Here is a 21628-nt window from a genome sequence, read left to right as displayed (position 1 = left end):
ATCTGGGATGGCATGAGGGTGTGAGTAATGAGATAATTTTCATTTTGGGTGAACTATCCTTTGATGTTTTCCTTCATGTGGCCTACAGTGTGTTTGTCTGTTGCAAATTGTTATATTTCCTTTTTTAAATGTTTTCAACATGGTAGTTCTAAATCGAACCAACCGATTGGGTATTAAACAGTCAATCATTTAACAGCATACCTGATTTAAAAAAAAACCCACCAGGGTCCTGTTTTTCATACACTGCTTAACAAATACAGGGATATGTTATCTAGGATCATATAGTCGTGAAAATTTATATCTGGCTAATTTGCGTCTTCGAATGCATGGGTACATTTCATTAGAATAGCTGGATGGAGTTGCCAGACACTTTCTTGTACTTTCCTGTGAATTTAGAAAGGGTGCATGTGATTTGCTTTTGTACAAAAGTCATATAAAGGTGCACAAATCCTCAAGGGAACATCTTGTCCAGCAGCTGTTTTTTAAGTTGATGAGAATCAATGCTCAATATTGTATTTGGTCCAAACATGACAGCACATCAACCCTATGAATTCTATCTCAATAGAAAACAGTGTATGCAGTATATGGCCGTATACTTCTCTGTAGCAGAGTTTGGACCTAGCAAATATAGATGAACCAAAGTACAGGAAAATCCTGAAGAAATATGCAAGCACAGTGAGAATTGGAGGGGAGGGACTTCTCTTCTGAACAAAAACTGTTTAAATATCTTCACAGCCCAAATCTCAATCCAATGGAGCATATAAGTTTAGATAGAGGAAGGGTTGTTCACAAAACTACCATTTGTTTAAAATCAGACTGAATATAGCCCAATACATTTTTCTAAAGTTTATTTACGATGAAAAGCAAAATGTTGCATTTGCTCTTAATTAGGTTCAAATGTGTTCAATTTCCACAAAGCTTGGAAATAATGCATTAAATGGATCCCCATACTTGATAGAACAAACAAACAAATAACAGATTGAAAATATTTTATTCAGTTGAACATTTCTGGCTGCATTTACCATGAGAACAAACAATTATTGTATTCTTTCATATCTGGCAAAAGCATACAGACCTGAAGATGCACAAATGCCGATTGGGTGACTAGACCCAAAATTTCAGTCAGCCTACTAAACTGATGTTGCCATGAGACTACCAGCCAACACCAGTCTGATAAGCTACCTGACAGAATGGGAAACTTATGGGCTGTATGATCACTGTACAGTGTATACTTCACATTGAAACAAGAGGGGACACTTCTTAAAACAATAGGTCATATCAGTGAGGACTTGCGCCTGCAGGTTTTCAACTGGTGCAAATTAGATGAGCCTAGGCTTTACAAATGTAAAGCCACTATATTTTGGGACAAAATTATTTATGTACATCAAGATTTGTAGTACACTTTGTCTATACAGAATCAAGGTTTATCTCAAAATAATTATTTTATACATGAATCAGCATAGTTTTCATTTGATGCCTTCCACGTACCTTTTTGGCAAGGTCTTCCCCCAACTTCCTGCATCCTTTGGTCTGAACCAAGATAATTGAATTTTCATGATAACCATGTTTTGATAACTCAGAGATGAAGGTAAATGGCAAATGTAACACAGCAGATGTATTAATCAATTTAATGTCAAACAAATTATGCAACAAGAATTCTTAGTGAAACTATAGTTTGTTACACAAACATTTCAGTCCGAAGTAAGAAAAAAAAGGAACATATGGATCAATTTATGATTTTAGATCAAATGTCAAAGTTTAAAAATTACTAACAAATGCAAGATTAGTTATTCATTTTCTTGGTTTAAAAGTCAGTGACATGTTTGGTTTAAGATCTCTGTAGAATAAACATTATGTGCATATATTCAAAACATATGTTATTTACAAGATGTGCAAACTACTTAGAAACCACAATGATCTCAGTTGATATTGCTATCCTCTTATGACACTTAAAGAAATACAAAAATGTCATCATATTGATGATAAAAAAAAAAACTATATCCCTGCATATTCAAAAATCACAAAACTGACCCTGCCCATCCATGCCTGCACGTTAGAAATTAAATCAATCAATCTATTAAGAACTGTATTTACTTTAATGGAAGCATGACCTCCAATGTTGCATAAGGCATTGCAACAAATATGACTCCACACAGCCTTTTAGCTAGACTGCTTTGTTTCTGTTAAGACACAAATCTCTAAATGATAAATCTGACGTTAAATAGCCGAACACACAGACAAATGAAGAGGAACTTCACGTAACTAAAGGATCTAAAAAGACATTGACATATTAATCAGTGCCCATGTAGCAGTTTTAGCTTAAGTATTTAGTAGGTTCCAAAACGAAGCATGACATTTTTTTCTGCAAGTCCGTCATTTTGTTTTGTCCTCAGAGTACTTCTTCTGCTGGAGACGCTTGGCATAGCTCTGTGCCATGGAGTTAATGATGGACAGAATAAAATAGCACACCATGACAAGCACCACTTTCTCAAATACCCACGAGAGCCAGCTTTCACCCTGCACAGAAAAGGCACATTAGATTAGTAAACACGATCATTTCTGTGAATAAAAATTATAAACATAAAATGAAAATCTTCTGACTAAATGAATGCCTTGTCTTTTGCATTAATGGTAAATGGTAACACTTCACAATAATGCTAGGTGCGTTAACAACTGTTAATGTGTACAACTTTAAATGTTAAAAATGTATTTGTACAAGTAGAAATTAACAAAGATAAATAAATGCTTTAAATGTATTATTCATTTTAAGTTTAAATACTGTTAACTAATGTACAACTTTTAATGGAAAATGTATTCGTAAATGTAAACTTTAATCATGACTAATAAATGTTGTAATAGTAGAATTCATTGTTAGTCCTGGTTAACTCTAGTGTTAGCTAATGCTAACATATAACCTTTAATGTAAAACATTTATATGTAGAAATGAACACAAATCAAGATTAATAAATGCTATAACAGTATTATTCATTGTTAAATATTGCATTAACTTATGCTAATGCATTGTGAAATGAGCTAACAATGAGCAAAAGTACATTTATAAATTATCATTATCCAAGATTAATAATGCAAAAATGAATTCATTTATAAGTGTATTATACCTAATGCATTCATGTTAATGTAAAAAGAAAACCTATTGTTAAATGTTACTGACATAATAGAAATGAAGGTTTCCATGCTTCTAATCTATGATTAAATGTTTAAAACAGAATGTTACTTTAAAAAAAAAAAAAGCTAAACTAGGGAAGGAAGAAAGACAGTCCATAAAATTTGGCTCCTTAATTTAATACTAAATTAGAAAGTATTGGTCAAAGCTTACCGCTGCAGCACCATCGCCCGCTGGGTTATGAAGCTTTCCTCTCTGGGCTTCTAAGTACTCCCTAAAAGGTTTCTGAAGGGATGCTCCGACTCCAGGTATAACACTGCTCAAACCAAAAAAAAAATGAAGATAATGTGATAAGGAAAAGACTTACCAGGACCAGAAGTAGGCATCAGTCCACCAGATCTCTCAATGCACACAATAGCTCTCCCTGATTAAAGTGAACCCTCCAGCTAAGGTGCCACAGAACACTGTGAGGTAGCATCTCTCTGAACGGTCACTTATATCACGGAGGCTTCTATAGGAACTGGTCTAAACCAATTGAGGAAGTGACTCAATATCGTGTCATCATTGCAATGAAGGAAAAACCACCCAGACTTGGGTGGGTGTGAATGTCAGTGAGACAGAATCATAATGTAACAGATTGATTTGAATTATATTTGGGCACCATATTTCTTTATTAAATCAACATGCAAAGTAATAGGTTTGAAAGGAACCACATTACAAAGTCTGCACATAACTACCCTCAGTGTGACGGGGCTAAAGTCACATGACTGATAACAACACACCAATTTTTTTTAAAATTATATATACATAATTTTGAAGTGCTTTTAATTTATCTGAATTGTAAAGCTACTAATATTGACGTATCTAATATTGACGTATCTCAGGATGAACTGTAATTTAATTTACACTTTTGATTGGTGTGTAATGCCCCAAGATGGAGACACCATCTCTACGTTTGAGTCACACTACCAATTCATATGAACTCTATCCATAACACCTATTGCTAAACGAAGACATCACCATAAATGGTGAGGGTTTCACAGCCTTAATATGTGCACAAATATAGTATTCATCTACAGCAGTACAGAGATGATTCAGACTTAATGTTTAGAATCTAAGAAAACTGAGGGGCAATTGTACGCAAGCTGCCCACAGTTTATCAAAGAGTTCAATGACCTCTGCTAGATCCTTTTTCTGCTTCCTCTTGTGTAAACATTTATACTTAGCATTACAATGTAATGAATTACATTTAATTCTTGCAGGCCAAGATTTTCTTAAATGCATCTGGTAAAGCTTTAAAATAAAGGTTATTTTTGTTAACATTCATGTATTCGGTATCAAGAACTATCAATGAACAATATATATTTGCAGCATTTAATAATCGTGGTTCATGTTAATTTATAAATATACTATTGTTCATTATTAGTTAATAATGCATTAATGTTAACATCAATAATAAGTGCTGAAAAGTATTGTTCACTGTTGCTTCGATGTACTAATGTAGTTAACTAACTAATGTTAAAAAAATACAATCTTATTGTAAAATGTTACCTTATGACTTTTTAATTCATCTGGGGCAGTTTAAATATATTGACAGAATCTTTATTAATCCATGAAGGGGAAATTCAAGAATAAAAGCATTATATTGACATTTAAAATAAATAATTTGTTAGCAAAGGGCAGTGGCATTTACCACTCTGTAGCCGGTTAAGTTAAAGGGATAGTTCAGCCAAAAATGTAAATTCTCTCATCATTTACTCCAGTGGTTTAATCCATGTCTTCAGAAAACATATGACAGGTGTGAGTGAGAAAAAGATCAATATTTTAGTGCTTTTTTAAAACCCTTTTATACTAAATCGCATTCTTCTTTTGTTTTTGGTGATTTGCATTCTTGGTGTAAATCACCTTCAGGGCAGGGAAGAAAATGTATAGTAAAAAATGACTTCAACATAGAGCTTTTTCTCACCCACACCTATCATATCGCTTGAGAAAACATGGAATAAACCACTAGAGTCATATTGATTACTTCTATGCTGCTTTAATTTGTTTTTTGGAGCTAACCATTTCAGGCACCATTCACTTGCATTGTATGGACCTACAGAGCTGAAAAATTATTCTAAAAATCTTCATTTGTGTTCTGCAGAAGTAAAAATCATACACATCTGGGAATGCTTGAGTTAATGATGAGAGGATTTTATTTTTGGGTGAACTATCCTTTTAAGAAAACCCTTAGTGACAATACCCTTCAATTAAAACCAAATGTTTTCATAACTTAAGGGGTTTCCTGCAACGACTCCTGGTATTCTACTTAATCAACTTTTTGTCGATTTTTGTATAGTGTGCTTATAATCCACTCAAGCTCCAGCTTGATTTCACTCTCAATGTACTGTGAAACAGCAGTAATAGATTAAATGATTAAAGACCCCATGAAATGGATTGGTGAGCACAGTTTTCTCTCTTTTGTTGGTGCATTTCCTATTGAAACAAGTTAGGGTGGGACATTTCGAGTCCCTATAGCATTAGTCATGTCACAGCAAAGAGCCATAATTTGCTACTTGCTACTGTTAGTCAGAAGTGGATCATGGACTAATAGCCACAAAACCGTTATTTAGATGCCATATAGTCTTTAATAATTAAACATTTGTTATGTGGCTGAATAGCAGTTTCAATGTCATCATCACTCATCAAGCCCAATGTGACCAAAGTTTCAAAATCAAATGATCTTAGAATCCACAACTACCATCATTTCAAAAGTGTTCGGTGTATTAATCAAGATTTGGTCTTTTATCTATCATTTTCTTTACATTTGTCATCCAAACGCATCTCATGGAGGTGTACTCACCCGATTAGAGAAACCATCTGCTCCACTATGTGCTTGCTGAATGTTATGATAACAAACAGTTTCTGTAAAGAAGCAAAAAGTGAATAAAATTTCTATTCAATGAATCAACGGCATGTTCTTCATGGCAGTGATTGCATGCAGCAGTTTTGATTTTGAGGAAGGCAAATGGTGTCTTAGGAGACAGTGAGACAGTAACAACACCCAACCCCCCGACCACTGACTCCACTCGCTCATGATGCGTCAGGTTTTGATCATTTGGATGAAATAAACAGCTTTGTAGACATCACATTAACCAGTAGAGTCTGGAATCTAGAGTCAACATTCAAAACTCAAAGCAACGGGTGACCTAATGGTACCGACTCAATCACAGCTGTAATTGAAAAATTACTTTGTGGAGATTTATGGGAATATCACCTCTTTAGGTATGACTCACTTAAATCATAACACAACCTTAGCAAAACACTTATTTTTGGCAAAAACAGACATTTGCTATATTTTACATTACACAATAAAAATATATTTCACCCAAATATTAAAAATTTCATAATTTACTCACCCTTATGTCATTTAAAACAATACGACTTCGTTCTTCTGCAGAAAACAAAATTGATATCTTTTAAATAATGTCGCAATCGCTGATTCTATGAAATAGCAGTTGGTTGCGATTCACTGTAAAGCTTAAAGAAAATCCCTAAAGTGATACAGAAGTATTGTTTGTGAATTGTGCATCATATTCCAAGTGTTCTGAAGACATATGATCACTTTGAATGATGAACAGACTGAAATGTACATCATTATTCATTCTCAAATCCTAAGTCAACTTGTGCATACAGAACACAAATACAGTGACCTAATTGATCAAACCTAATTGATTGTTGCTTGTCTTGTGACAAAACGCCATGACATCATGACACAATGAGGTTTAATGTTATTGATGGGTCACCCTATTTGACTAAGGCTCTTTATACAGGAGTCGGACAATGATTTGAGAGAGGAAAAATTACTTACATTTTGGGTCTGTTCCTCATACAAAATAACCACATGCCTTCAGAAGAATTGGAATATTATACAAGAGTTGCATGGACTACTGTTATGACACATTTGAGTGCTTTTTGAAGCTTTAAAGTCACATTATCAACTAGTATTGAATGGATACCAGCAATTGCGACTTTCTTAGAACATCTCTTTTGTGTTATGCAGAAGAAAAGGAGTCATGTGGGTTTGGAACGATATTAGAATGAGTAAACTGCGCAAATTTTGGGATAAACTAGTCCGTTAAAATAAGCATCTGTATACCTGAATGTGCATCTTAATAATGGCCTTTCCAATGAGAGTTGCTCCAAAGAAGGTCCAAAAAGGAATCAGAAAATGACCACAAGTGATTCCAGCCAGGTCAAACAATGGATTTGGGATCTTAAAGAGTAAAAAATACTGGTGAGCAGCAAAATAAATTATAGTTGCAAATATACTTGATCCTCATAAATGTGCCATTTTTTATTTACTGTAATCTATTGTAAAATAAACATTATAAATTTGATTTTTAAGAGTAAAAAAATCTGTAATTACAAAATTAGCAAAAGATAAAGATGTTATTTCATGTAAACAGTAGATTTACTTACAGAGGCACATGCAAGAATTCCAAAAAATCCCACTTTTTGGACCATGTTCTGTACAGCAAGTTTTGCTCTTGATGCAAAATCCTGCAAAGAATTCAACAATTTAGGTAAAATAAATGTATAAAAAAAACTAATTATTAATAAAAACAATTCACAGATATCGGTTTGTAAAAAGAAAAACAGATGTGCAATCTATATGAAGGTTTATATATATATATATATATTAGGGCTGTCAATCAATTACAATTTTTAATCGAGTTAATTACATGGTGTCACGATTAATTAAATTGCGATTAACCGCATATACAAATATTTGCTGAGAAAGCCCCTCATATAACAATAACTCAATATATAAAGATTATACATATTTATATCAATATATAATCATACATAGTTATCTTTAAATATTTAAAAATTATATATATATATATATATATATATAGCCTGTCAATCTACACCTGCGTCAAAATGCCGGTGTAGCGTCTCGGGTGCGTTGCATCCACTGATCTATATATATAACTATATGATCTATAGAATGTTAGGGAATACCAAGATGATGGCGCAGTAGCTTCACTGTTGTGACGTCATGAGCAATCCAGTTATATATATAGATCAGTGGTTGCATCATTAACATAAAATGTTTAGGTCACTGTTTCAAGTTAAATATAGTTTAATATTCAATCTTTAAACACATCTTGAGATCCCTTAGTTCGCATTTCCGCTCCTTCAACTGTTTTGAACGCAAGAACGTAACGCATGTTTGTGTTGTGTCTGCTGAATGTTGTTTTCTTCACTGTATAAACTGTGTGTTGCTCATACAGCTGAATTCACTTACTGCCCTCTGGAGTAAACAGATGGTACTACAAGCTTGCATTTCTCAGGAATCTTCCTTATTATGGTCAAATTAATTGCAGTGAATTAACGCATTAAATCGACAGCCCTAATATATAAAAATATACAGTGGGTACGGAAAGTATTCAGACCCCCTTAAATTTTTCACTCTTTGTTATATTGCAGCCATTTGCTAAAATCATTTAAGTTCATTTTTTTTCCTCATTATTGTACACACAGCACCCCATATTGACAGAAAAACACAGAATTGTTGACATTTTTGCACATTTATTAAAAAAAGAAAAACTGAAATATCACATGGTCCTAAGTATTCAGACCCTTTGCTGTGACACTCATATATTTAACTCAGGTGCTGTCCATTTCTTCTGATCATCCTTGAGATGGTTCTACACCTTCAATTGAGTCCAGCTGTGTTTGATTATACTGATTGGACTTGATTAGGAAAGCCACACACCTGTCTATATAAGACCTTACAGCTCACAGTGCATGTCAGAGCAAATGAGAATCATGAGGTCAAAGGAACTGCCTGAAGAGCTCAGAGACAGAATTGTGGCAAGGCACAGATCTGGCCAAGGTTACAAAAAAAATTCTGCTGCCCTTAAGGTTCATAAGAGCACAGTGGCCTCCATAATCCTTAAACGGAAGACATTTGGGATGACCAGAACCCTTCCTTGAGCTGGCCGTCCGGCCAAACTGAGCTATCGGGGGAGAAGAGCCTTGGTAAGAGAGGTAAAGAAGAACCCAAAGATCACTGTGGCTGAGCTCCAGAGATGCAGTCGGGAGATGGGAGAAAGTTGTAGTAAGTCAACCATCACTGCAGCCTTCCACCAGTCGGGGCTTTATGGCAGAGTGGCCTGACGGAAGCCTCTCCTCAGTGCAAGACACATGAAAGCCCGCATGGAGTTTGCTAAAAAACACCTGAAGGACTCCAAGATGGTGATAAATAAGATTCTCTGGTCTGATGAGACCAAGATAGAACTTTTTGGCCTTAATTCTAAGCGGTATGTGTGGAGAAAACCAGGCACTGCTCATCACCTGTCCAATACAGTCTCAACAGTGAAGCATGGTGGTGGCAGCATCATGCTGTGGGGGTGTTTTTCAGCTGCAGGGACAGGACGACTGGTTGCAATCGAGGGAAAGATGAATGCGTCCAAGTACAGGGATATCCTGGAAGAAAACCTTCTCCAGAGTGCTCTGGACCTCAGACAGGGCCGAAGGTTCACCTTCCAACAAGACAATGACCCTAAAATAATGAAGGAGTGGCTTCACAACAACTCCGTGACTGTTCTTGAATGGCCCAGCCAGGGCCCTGACTTAAACCCAATTGAGCATCTCTGGAGAGACCTGAAAATGGCTGTCCACCAACGTTTACCATCCAACCTGACAGAACTGGAGAGGATCTGCAAGGAGTAATGGCAGAGAATACCCAAATCCAGATGTGAAAAACTTGTTGCATCTTTCCCAAAAAGACTCATGGCTGTATTAGATCAAAAGGGTGCTTCTACTAAATACTGAACAAAGGGTCTGAATACTTAGGACCATGTGATATTTCAGTTTTTGTTTTTAATAAATGTGCAAAAATGTCAACAATTCTGTGTTTTTCTGTCAATATGGGGTGCTGTGTGTACAATAATGAGGAAACAAAATGAACTTAAATGATTTTAGCAAATGGCTGCAATATAACAAAGAGTGAAAAATTTAAGGGGGTCTGAATACTTTCCGTACCCACTGTATATATTAGTTGCTGTATCGTAAGAGACAGGAATAATACAGGATAGTGTTCCTGTGGCAGCTTAACTGGTAAAGAATGGTGCTAGCAATTAGCCAAGGTAATGGGTTCGATTCCCAGGGAATTAACTTATTGAAAAATAAATAAAAAATAAAAATATATATATATATATATATATATATATATATATATATATATATATATATATATATATATATATATATATATATATATATATACTTGAATTCACTTAAGTTGCATTGAATAAGTCTCTGCTAAATGCATAAATGTAAATGTTAAGAATTATTTTTGTTTTTGACATTAGAACAATTTCTAAAAGCAATACAGGCAAAGCTTTAAGTTCATTATCAATTTTTGCAATTTTTTAAAAGCAATGCTACAAAAGAAAGAAATTATTTCCATCTTTAATATGCATAAACAACTGTTCTAAAATTCAATTTGCCACAATTTTTGGGAAAGTGACTTTTAAATTCCTCATCACTTTGAGGATCAAAAAGACCCCCCCGATAAAATGTCTTTGTGTAAAAGCATAGGCCATGTGGGGTCCACAGGTCATGATTAAAGGGAAGCTCTGCTTCTGAGTCACCCGCTGTTCAAAGGGTTTACTGGAAGACAGGGGAGAGCCCTTCCAAGAAATCATGTGACCCCCATAAGTGAACCACAATAGTGGGGGTTCGTGGGAATGGGACCCAGGGACACCTCCCACTAACAGGATACAGAATCTCTGCATCATGGGGGGCATCACTGTCAGATTTGTCAAGTCATGACCACTGGAAGCAAATGGTCAGAATTAATCTCTAAACATACTCCAGAGTTTCTGATTATAATAAATGGAAGCTGCCGTCTGTACAAATCGTTGTCAGAAGGTTTTTGTAAACAAGGTGAATGGTTCCTTTGGACACATAGGTCCAGCATATGATGATATCTTATTTAGTGGTGAGATGAATCCAGACCTGTGCACTCTGTGCTTGCTCCAGCATCTCCTCAAATTCCTCATAATCTTCATCATCAGGATCTGCTCCAGAGAGACGTGCCGCCCGCGCCATGAAGTAAGGAGGCAGCTCTCCGATGGCTGTACCCGCACCCTTCAAACACATTCACATACTGCTTAATGGGGTTTGATTTACAACAGCTTCTGAGCTACCTTAAAATGCAAATCTTCACAAACAAGAAGCCATCAAGGTGGTGAGTAGATAAATAAAAAAAAAAAGCTATTTTAATAGATTCGTATTGTGTTGTGTGGGAGACCATATACACAAACATAACTTGTTAAATTTTGGTCATTTGCTGCATATCAGTTCAATGAGAGATCTTGGTGAGTTTTGACCGGTCAATTTATATGGCACAAATATGTTTGATCTATAGAGGATCTTAACATTATTGACCTAAAACTCAAAATCAAACATGGTGGTTTTGCATTAATATACTCTTTTTAAATATACTCAAGCCCTTTGATATGTCCTGCTATGCCTTAACTTCCTGTTTTATTAGGAAATAAGTCAACAGAGGAAACAAAACTGCACGTCATGTAGTTTCATTGGGTCATTAAAGTCAGCGCTTATTCAATAATTTTCTACTGAGATTCTCAGTCCTGCTCCAGGACATCTACCTTCCTGCAGAGTTTAGCTCCAACCCTTCTCTAACAAACCATCCAGGCATTTTCAAGTGATCCCAAAGAGCTTGATAGATGCAGAAGTCAGACCTCGAGGAGCAGGACTGAGCAGCTTTATACTTCATCTGGTCAGATTGTGCTGTGAAAACACTCACCCACATGCAGGCCTCCAGGCGAACCTTTGACATGATGGTCCACAGTGAGATGCTCTCCTGCAGGACTTCCTCTTCTGGACACACTAGCTGAGCTGGATAGGGTGGCTCTGGGAATTTCACAGAGCCACATTCATAGGCAGCCAGGGTGACAGAGGCTATGTGTGGACCCTGGAGAAAAATCACTTTTGTAAATCTTCTTGACAAGCCACTTTTGAGATTATATTATATTAAGGTTCAGCAATAGGAACAAACAGGTTCCATTTTTTTTTTTTTTAATACCGGAAACAAATGTTTGCATGACATTCACAGAGCTAAAATAATCTGAAAATGCTTCCTGCACTTCAGCAGCACTGCAATTAAATCAGCAGCATGACCAGAGTATTTTGATTCCTGATCAATTTAATCTTATGAGCCTGTTCTTTTTTTAATCTACAAAAGCAAAATGTACAGAAAGTCTTTTCCCTGAATAACCACTGGGCTCTGCCATGATGATTCTGATCGCTGCTGGACTGTTTATTGGTTCTGGCCTGCGTTAAAATGAACAACCATTTTAAGTTTTAGTTGAAGGCTCAAATTTGTTCAGGATCAATAATGCAAAATTTTCACATTTGTGTTGTCAAAGTACAAACTACCATAAACGTACTTGTTCAATGCAACTGCAAAAAGCTTGTGACCACAACACAGTGCAATGGAAAGACCACAACCTACTAAATGACAATTCATATGCTAAGTGAAAACAGGCAGATATGTTACTGATGTCATTCTTTTCCAGGGCAGCTCAATGTGTGGGCGAGTCTACGTGGGAGAGGAGACTGGTCAATATACAAGGTCTAGCATTTTTAACCTCTGATTAACCTTGCTTACCCAAGGAGGCAAAAGTGACTCATGTGGCACCATTCTGTGGACAACTCCAGTAAAAACCTTAATCCAGCAGGACATCCTAAGCATATGCAGAAGTGGATATAACATCTGTGTAAATCCTTTATTTTGCCACTTTAAAAGTTCTTTAGCAACGCGTTTTCCCAGACTTTTGTTTCAGGACACAGATTTTATATTGGACATCAAGTGGTAACCGAATACATTATAAAAATTGGTATTATTGTACAAAAGTAAACAAAACAAAAAAGGCTTTAAAAATCAAACAAAACGTTTTTTGGGCATGTCAATCAATCAAAGGGCATGTCAATCAAACTGTCCATATTGACATCTGCCAAATCTGGCAAGCTTCTACCAGGTGACAGATATATTTGTATCAAAATACAGTTTTAGAGGATGCACTGCCTTTGACGTTAAAGACATGGGATGCATTTTCCTCCTTTTTTTAAAAAGTTGACAAGCCTACTGATTTAGCTTGATCTTAACTATGCAAAATTATACACCGCAACAGCCACAACATTAAAACCACCTGCCTAATTTTGTGTAGGTCCCCCCTCGTGCCACCAAAACAGCCCTAACCCGCATCTCAGAATAGCATTCTGAGATGATATTCTTCTCACCACAATTGTGCAGAGCAGTTATCGGAATTAACGGAGACTTTGTCAGTTGAAACCAGTCTGACCCTTCTCTGTTGACATCCATAGAATTTACACTAACTGGATGTTGTTTTTGGCACCATTCTGATTAAATTCTAGAGACTGTTGTGTGAGACAATCCCAGGAGATCAGCAGTCTCTAGAATTTAATTATGCCATTATGAAATGCAGGTTGGCACTGCTTTAGCGGCACGAGGGGGACCTACACAATAATAGACAGGTGGTTTTAATGTTGTAGCTAATCAGTGTAAGGTTGCATTTTATTATTATACTTGCCACTGTTTTTGTTTTTTTACCCAATCAAAAGACCTAACACACATTTTTAGGTTAAAAGTCTGTTACTAGTGAAAATATTGATTACTCAGAGCCATCGTTGATACTCTGCTGACTGTTGGGATCTTTACATTTGGAAATTATGTCATCCAATCAGACCACCACAAGTTTAGTCACAGAAAAGAGCTCATGACAGCGTCATGGTAAATGCTATCATAGCCTGATAGTGACTATTTTAATCTGGTTACTCATTGCAACAGTGCATCCGGAAAGTATTCACAGCTTTTCACCTTTTGTTCTGTTACAGCCTTATTCCAAATTGATTAAATTCATTATTGTCCTCAATTCTACAAACAATACCCCATAATGACAATGTGAAAGAAGTTTGTTTGAAATCTTTGCAAATCTATGAAAAATTAAAAAAACAAAAATCACATGCACATAAGCATTCAAAGCTTTTGCTCAATACTTTGTTGAAGCACCTTTGGCACAAATTACAGCCTAAAGACTTTTTGTGCATGATGCTACAAGCTTGGCACACCTATTTTTGGGAAGTTTCTCCCATTCTTCTTTGCAGGACCTCTCAAGCTCCATCAGGTTGGATCGGGAGCGTCGATGCACAGCCATTTTCAAATCTCTCCACAGATGTTCAATCGGGTTCAAGTCTGGGCTCTGGCTGGGCCACTCAAGGACATTCACAGAGTTGTCTCGTAGCCACTCCTTTGTTATCTAGGCCGTGTGCTTAGGGTTGTTGTCCTGTTGGAAGATGAACCTTCGCCCCAGTCTAGGATGTCTCTGTACATTGCTGCATTCATCTTTCCCTCGATCCTGATTATTCTCCCAGTTCCTGCCACTGAGAAACATCCCCACAGAATGCTGCTGCCACCACCATGCTTCACTGTAGGGATGGTATTGGCCAGGTGATCAGCGGTGCCTGGTTTCCTCCAGACATGACGCTTGCCATTCAGGCCAAAGAGTTCAATCTTGTGTTTCTCATGGTCTAACCACTCTACCATACAGTCCTGATTGGTGGAGTGCTGCAGAGATGGTTGTTCTTCTGGAAGGTTCTCCTTGCTCCACAGAGAAACGCTGGAGCTCTGTCAGAGTGACCATCGGGTTCTTGGTCACCTCCCTGACTAAGGCCCTTCTCCACTGATCGCTCAGTTTGGCCAGCTCTAGGAAGAGTCCTGGTGGTTCCAAACTTCTTCCATTTATGGATAATGGAGGGCACTGTGCTCATTGGGACCTTCAATGCTGCAGACATTTTCTGTACCCTTCCCCAGATCTGTGCCTCGATACAATCCTGTCTCAGAGGTCTACAGATAATTCCTTGGACTTCATGGCTCGGCAAAGGCTGTGAATACTTATGTACATGTGATTTTTTTCGTTTTTTATTTTTAATAAATTTGCAAATATTTCAAACAAACTTCTTTCACATTGTCATTATGGGGTGTTGTTTGTAGAATCTTGAGGAAAATAATGAATTTAATACATTTTGGAATAAGGCTGTAACATAATAAAATGTGGAAGAATTTAAGCACTGTGAATACTTTCCGGATGCACTGTATATCCCAGGCACTGAAACTTGACACAGGGTCAAGTTACTTCTCAAACAAATTCACTCACTGGATAAATATGAAGAGAACCAGGCACTTCTGACAAGGGTTGTTTCTTTATATTAGCTGTTTTTACCTATATTCAAGTCTAATTTGCAAATGTAGTTTGTCTTCTGAACATTCAAAAAGACAAAAAAAGAGCTAGATGTGTAAAGAAAAAAAAGCTTATCCTTGTATAAAAGTCTGGTGGTGAAACATTGTGCGTAATTGCACTTTCACATCCCATTTTCACAATGCTGACCATGGACACACAAACTAAGTAAAATGTATTCGAGCTCTCCAGTAACAAAGGGGGTGTACGTCAATGGGGTGTGACTTCACCACAGCCAGTGGTCAAGCATTTGGATCTGAGTCAGTGGAAACTGGTGAACGGTTCCGATTACGAGATCTTCTGTGAAAAAGGCAATGCAGAGAAGCAGAAAGAGGCACCCTTTCAGAGATGCTCTCACTCTGACACTAATAATACACTTTTGTGAAACCGTGAGCACAGACCCACTCTTCCCTTATTACTGACAGTTAAACAAGGAAAATGCACAACTACCATAATTAACTGTAGATAAAATGTAAAACTTAATGGCTGCAACTACAAAAACGACCATTAAAACATGCAAAGGACTCCCGATTTATATTCGGATATAAAAAAAATATTGAGATTGAGCGTGACATTACCTGCATCTGTCGTGACTCTCAGCAAAGTTATCTCTATTTCTCAGTTGTAGTGTGATAGTATCCAGCTACCAGCAATCATGGAGAGAAAATGCAGATGTTCTAACTTTTACTCTTTTGTTGAGATGCTCGCTCAACAAAAACCCAGTCATAACACAAGACATTTCTCATTTGTTGCTACCTACTGGCGTATATATGTAATGTCACAAAGAAGAATCTGGTGCCACCTACTGCCGCAAAAATGTTATGTCACACAGATGAATTTGTCGCCACCTACTGGCGGTTAATATGTGATGTCACAAAGATTATTTTGTTGTCACCTACTGGTGTAGATTTGTACTGTCACAAACATGAATCTGTCGCCACCTACTGGCGGTTAATATGTTGTCACAAAGGTGAATCTGTCGCCACCTACTGGCGGTTAATATGTTGTCACAAAGATGAATCTGTCGCCACCTACTTGTGTAGATTTGTAATGTCATTACAATTTGTAATGTCATTACATCTTTATGTCATTACATCTTTACGTCATTACATCTTTACGTCACAAAGATTAATCTGTCGCCACCTACTTGTGTAGATTTGTAATGTCACAGATGAATCTGTCGCCACCTACTGGCAGTTAATATGTTATGTCACAAAGATTAATTTGTTGCCATCTACTTGTGTAGATTTGTACTGTCACAAAGATGAATCTGTTGTCACCAATTGGCGCAAATATGTAATGTCAAAAAGATTAATCTGTTGCCACCTACTGGCGGTTAATATGTTATGTCACAAAGATGAATCTGTTGCCACCTACTGGCGGTTAATATGTTATGTCACAAAGATGAATCTGTTGCCACCTACTGGCGGTTAATATGTTATGTCACAAAGATGAATCTGTTGCCACCTACTGGCGGTTAATATGTTATGTCACAAAGATTAATTTGATGCCACCTACTTGTGTAGATTTGTACTGTCACAAAGATAGATCTGTCGTCACCAATTGGCGCAAATATGTGATGTCACAAAGATGAATCTGTCGCCACCTACTGGCGGTTAATATGTAATTTCACAAAGATGAATCTGTCGCCACCTACTGGCGGTTAATATGTAATTTCACAAAGATGAATCTGTCGCCACCTACTGGCGGTTAATATGTAATGTCACAAAGATGAATCTGTTGCCACCTAACTGGCGGTTAATATGTAATGTCACAAAGATTGATTCGTCTTCACTAGGGATGTACATTCAGACATTTTCCTAATTGATCATCATGAAAATTGGGTGGATCCATTCATCTTTAACATCACAAAATGCACGTGGTGGACTAAATAATATGTGCATGTAGCCTACAGTTTAAATATAATTTAAATTCATAATACACTTAAGAAATGCAAGTATTGGCATTTTCCTCTTATAAATATTAAGTGTATTTTTCAAAACATTTAGGCTGTTTTTAGTTCGAATTTGTGAATGGTTTAATTACAGCAAATTAATTACTGTTAACAATATATATTTTTATTTAAATTGAAGTTTTAAACATTAAAACTTCACCTTGTAGATCGTGGTATAACTCAGACATTTTGACTTTTATTTGAAAAAAAGTCAAATCATAACACGTTGTGCAAACACCATGTCCGCTAAATGTGTTTTCACCCATTAAATTAATTAAACATCCATTAAATCACTAACATAATTGTAGGTTGGGATGAGGAGACAAGCAAATCAACTGTTTTCATGTTGATCTTTAACATATATAATAGTGTATGCAGAAAACAATGTTTATTTATAGAGAAACGATCCAACACTGATTACATTGAGCACGCTTCATCTGTGCGTCTTCTATTATGTGGAGAAGATATGACATGCAGCGCACAAGCACCCTCTAGCAGATGACCACTAAATATGAATCAAAATCCCCACCTCTAGCTCTCTGCACTGCACTTACACTTTAGTTGGACCGACACAAGCAGAGTGATACAAACAATAAAGCATCCCAGTGCTGTTGGACAGTATGTCGGCACTCTTGGGAGTCCAATTAGATTCAAGGGCTAGAATTAACTGTTGCAGAACATCCATTAAACCATTTTTTACATGTTTTTAGGACATGTACAATGGTACTACCATGTTTAAAAACCAGAATAATTATAGTACCATGGTTTATGAATATGGTAATCATTCACCACCATGGTTTATATATCTTAAAGTATTGTGCTATTACTATCTGATATCATCACTGTACCATGGTACTACCACAGTACTGTTTATAAGGGTTGACCTATCGTGAACATTGAAGTCTGTGAACAAACTTGATTTTAGTTCAGTGTTAACAGTTCTCACCAGGTACAAGAGGAAAGTGTGTAGTCCAGTGCCAAGACCAACTGAAGACAAAATCCCTAGGCCTACCCAGTAGGCACACCACAAGAACTTCTTCTCCAGGTAATGTACATACTGTAAACCATGAAAAACATATTATGTTTATCAGGATTCAAGACGATCCACAATAACTAACCCCCTATAGGAGCATGTGAAAGATGTACATATTAGTTGAACAACAACCCTTCAAAAAGACTGATTTAATATAGCAACACTGATTTTAAGAACAGTACATTACAGCATCTCAAAAACAAAGATCTCAAGAACCCATGAGCTCACCATCTGATGTTCTCCTTCTGTTGAGTAAGCCAATGAGAAAAGGGAAAAAAGGACAAGGGTCAGAAATACCACACCTCTTCTCTGCCAAAGCCTGTAAAAAAGAGAGTATGTGTACAGTGAAAAGAGCACTTCTCAAAAGCATAATGTAAATGCAAATAATTTCAACACTAAACTGAATTTAGTGATACTATTCAAAGCAGGCCCGGCCCACCGAGCTGTACTACACATTAGTCAAAGTGCATTCCAATCATCTCAGCTGTTAGAACGGACATGATAAAAAGATAAATCGCTTACTTCCACGTCCATTCCTTTAGTGTAATGAGGGTTTCTAGGAAGAAATACTGTAGTGTGATAAAAGGCCTTTTCCACAGAACTAAAGACAGACGCTCTTCTCTGTCCTGCTGCTTTCTCTCTCGAAGAGATGAATCTGTGGGTAAAACCCACAATATTTTACAAAGAGGATTAAATGATGCTTTAAAACAATATGTGTCTTGTATGAAATATAATGTATATTCACTTTCATCCAAAGACAGCAAGTTCAAAACAGTGAGTTCACAAACACACAGCAGAGGACAGCAAAAACAACAAAAAGCAACTTTTTTTTTTTTTTTTTTGCCTCATTTAAAAAGTTTTACTTCTGAAGAAATTAATAGTAAATTTGAAACATATGCATAAAATCATGACCACTCATGTGAGATGAAGAGCTCAATCATATCAGTAATCTTATAAAAAGCTGTTTTATTCTACATGGAGAGGGTCCCCACATGGAGAAAGCCATGTTAGTATCACATGACCAACTGAAAATACTGCGTTTGAATAATGCAGTATCCTCCAGGCCACTAGGTGTCAGTGTAAGCCATACTTCGACAATACAAAAAATTACTGAGTGCATCTTTAAATAACATTAAATATTATTAGGGCGGTCAGAGTTTACATGTTCACACACAAACTTAGTTACATTTGTTTAGCACTTAAATTTTAAAAGCTATAAATGCTTCATTCTCTTCTGTGTGATTACTAAAGAAAACACAACAGCCTCTTCCAACCCCAAGCATAAAATATGTGTATCGTTTGAATTAATTAAACTATATATTGGAAGTGTCACAAATGGAAACCACACAAACGATGAGCTCAGTGTTTGATCGCTCTATCAGCAATGAGGACAGGTCCGTTTATCTCTATGGGATGCTTTATCTCTGAAGCTGACCCTTGATCAGTTCAGCTGAGGCTTGAACAGTGGCTGTCCTGGGCGTTATTGATTAGATCAGCTTTCTTACACCGCTACGTACCTGTAGAACTGCCATTCTGCTTGTCTTTTGGTCCTTGTCTTTTCTGTGGCTGTTCACATTCTGCTCCATTTGCAGCCATCTCCCACAATGGTTTACAGCTTTCGACACCTGCATAAACCAAACAAGTTTAGTAATGACAAAATAAATCAACCAAATGTATACAAGTCAAAGAAGACTCTGAAAGTGTGATTAAGCAAAATAAAAACACATAAGTTTGCATTGTCATGCAAAGGCCAAGCAAACATCCCAAATCAAACTTTGCCAGCAGTGATGGTATTCTGGATAGATTGTTCGGGAATAAAAGTGGAAAATACTGACAGTTTTGAGAAAATCTTGACAGATCACATGTAAATTATCTAGAAAACACATAAAATTACCTGAAGGATCATATGATAAAGGTACTGTAGACTTGCATCCCATTACACACTTGGGTATTACAGTGACAAATAAAGAGGGACACAATGTAGTATGCATGACAATATCACACACACTATAATTTATTATAGTACCAATATCTTCATATAAAACAAAGTTTATTTCGATTAATCATGGGACTCTGACCACCAGTACAGGTTGTACCATGACAGACCTTTAACCTGCACTTAAGCTAACCTAACTAAGCCAAAACTCCATGCCAAAGACCAAATGGGATTGAATATATAGGCCTTTTAACACTTTCTATCTACCCAACAGTGACTGATGTCATTTTGTGTTTCCACTCAAGATGATCTTCATATCAAATAGCCCATGTGGGTGACGTACCGGCAATAATTAGCTGTCTAGGCTGGAGCCAACTATCACTGTTAAGATGTGATTTCACCATCGGTATCGACTACACAGTGCTAGTCACACACATTTAGGCAGAATAAATGATAAAATATTGTTACAACGGTATAGTAAAGTCAGAAGGGACACAGTCATACCTACAGCTACTCTTCCGTGCTGACAGAAGCAACAAGACACAATAACAGCCACAGGAAATGACTCATGTTCAGCTGTAGAGCGGCTTAGTTCTTTCAAAATAAAAGTACTTTCATTTATACAGGCCCAATAAAGTAGCAATTTTATTTAAAATAATTGAATTATTAAATAAATAATTAAATGCACCCATTTATTTTGTGATTTTCCATGTAAAAACAGCCGTTTTAAAACATTTTAGGATTAGTTTATTTTTCTTTAAATAATTGTGACACACTGTTTCCAAAGGTCACTGTTAAAGGCTTAATTTACGAATGACATCTAAATTACGAATTATGTATTTTTAAAGCCCAATTTCCCCAAAGATTTATTTTTCATAATAATGCAAGAAATTATTTTTTAAAAATACCAATCAACAGACAGTATTTACTGTTGTCCACAGGCTGCTCATTCATTTAGATGGTAAAGAGAAACTTAAATCGTGTCATTTAAATTAATTGAACAGTTTAGGCTAAACAGAATATATTACACTCTTGTCAGTTTTATTTATTCTGTGAATAAATTTACATAAAAATTTACATTTCTAATTCAGAACATTACAAAATGCCTTGTGATTTTTGATGATGACTGCAATTTTACTCAATGAGCCAAATAACAGAAAAATAAGTTCAGAATGATTTCTGAGGCAATTGGTTTTAAGGGCGGTCTTTTATTTTGACAACCGAGCTTCTAGGAACATAATCG

The 21628-nt window shown here is 36.4% G+C and overlaps 1 protein-coding gene across 3 annotated transcripts; it reads right to left on the bottom strand.

Annotated features, from left to right (window-relative positions):
• Positions 1-1017: 1017 nt before the first annotated feature.
• Positions 1018-20933, bottom strand: LOC127631795 (vacuole membrane protein 1). Of its 3 annotated transcripts, none has more exons than XM_052110139.1 (12): positions 20729-20844; positions 19967-20074; positions 18972-19104; positions 18678-18768; positions 18363-18473; positions 11952-12119; positions 11138-11269; positions 7586-7666; positions 7263-7379; positions 5967-6028; positions 3338-3440; positions 1018-2517 (listed from the first exon to the last, which is right to left on the bottom strand). In XM_052110139.1, the coding sequence occupies exons 1-12, from the start codon at positions 20787-20789 to the stop codon at positions 2374-2376; spliced, it is 1311 nt and encodes a 436-aa protein (XP_051966099.1). In that variant the 5' UTR covers positions 20790-20844; the 3' UTR covers positions 1018-2373. The 3 variants fall into 3 exon arrangements, with proteins under 3 accessions (XP_051966099.1, XP_051966100.1, XP_051966101.1); XM_052110140.1 differs by lacking the exon at positions 20729-20844 and adding an exon at positions 20890-20933 and having other exon boundaries at positions 1019-2517; XM_052110141.1 differs by lacking the exon at positions 20729-20844 and adding an exon at positions 20894-20907 and having other exon boundaries at positions 1019-2517.
• Positions 20934-21628: the final 695 nt, after the last annotated feature.

This window comes from Xyrauchen texanus, chromosome 38 (assembly GCF_025860055.1).
Source record: "Xyrauchen texanus isolate HMW12.3.18 chromosome 38, RBS_HiC_50CHRs, whole genome shotgun sequence".
Classification (NCBI taxonomy): Eukaryota; Metazoa; Chordata; class Actinopteri; order Cypriniformes; family Catostomidae; genus Xyrauchen; species Xyrauchen texanus.
Note: the sequence above shows the minus strand (reverse complement) of the source record. Positions and strands in the feature narration are given on the sequence as shown.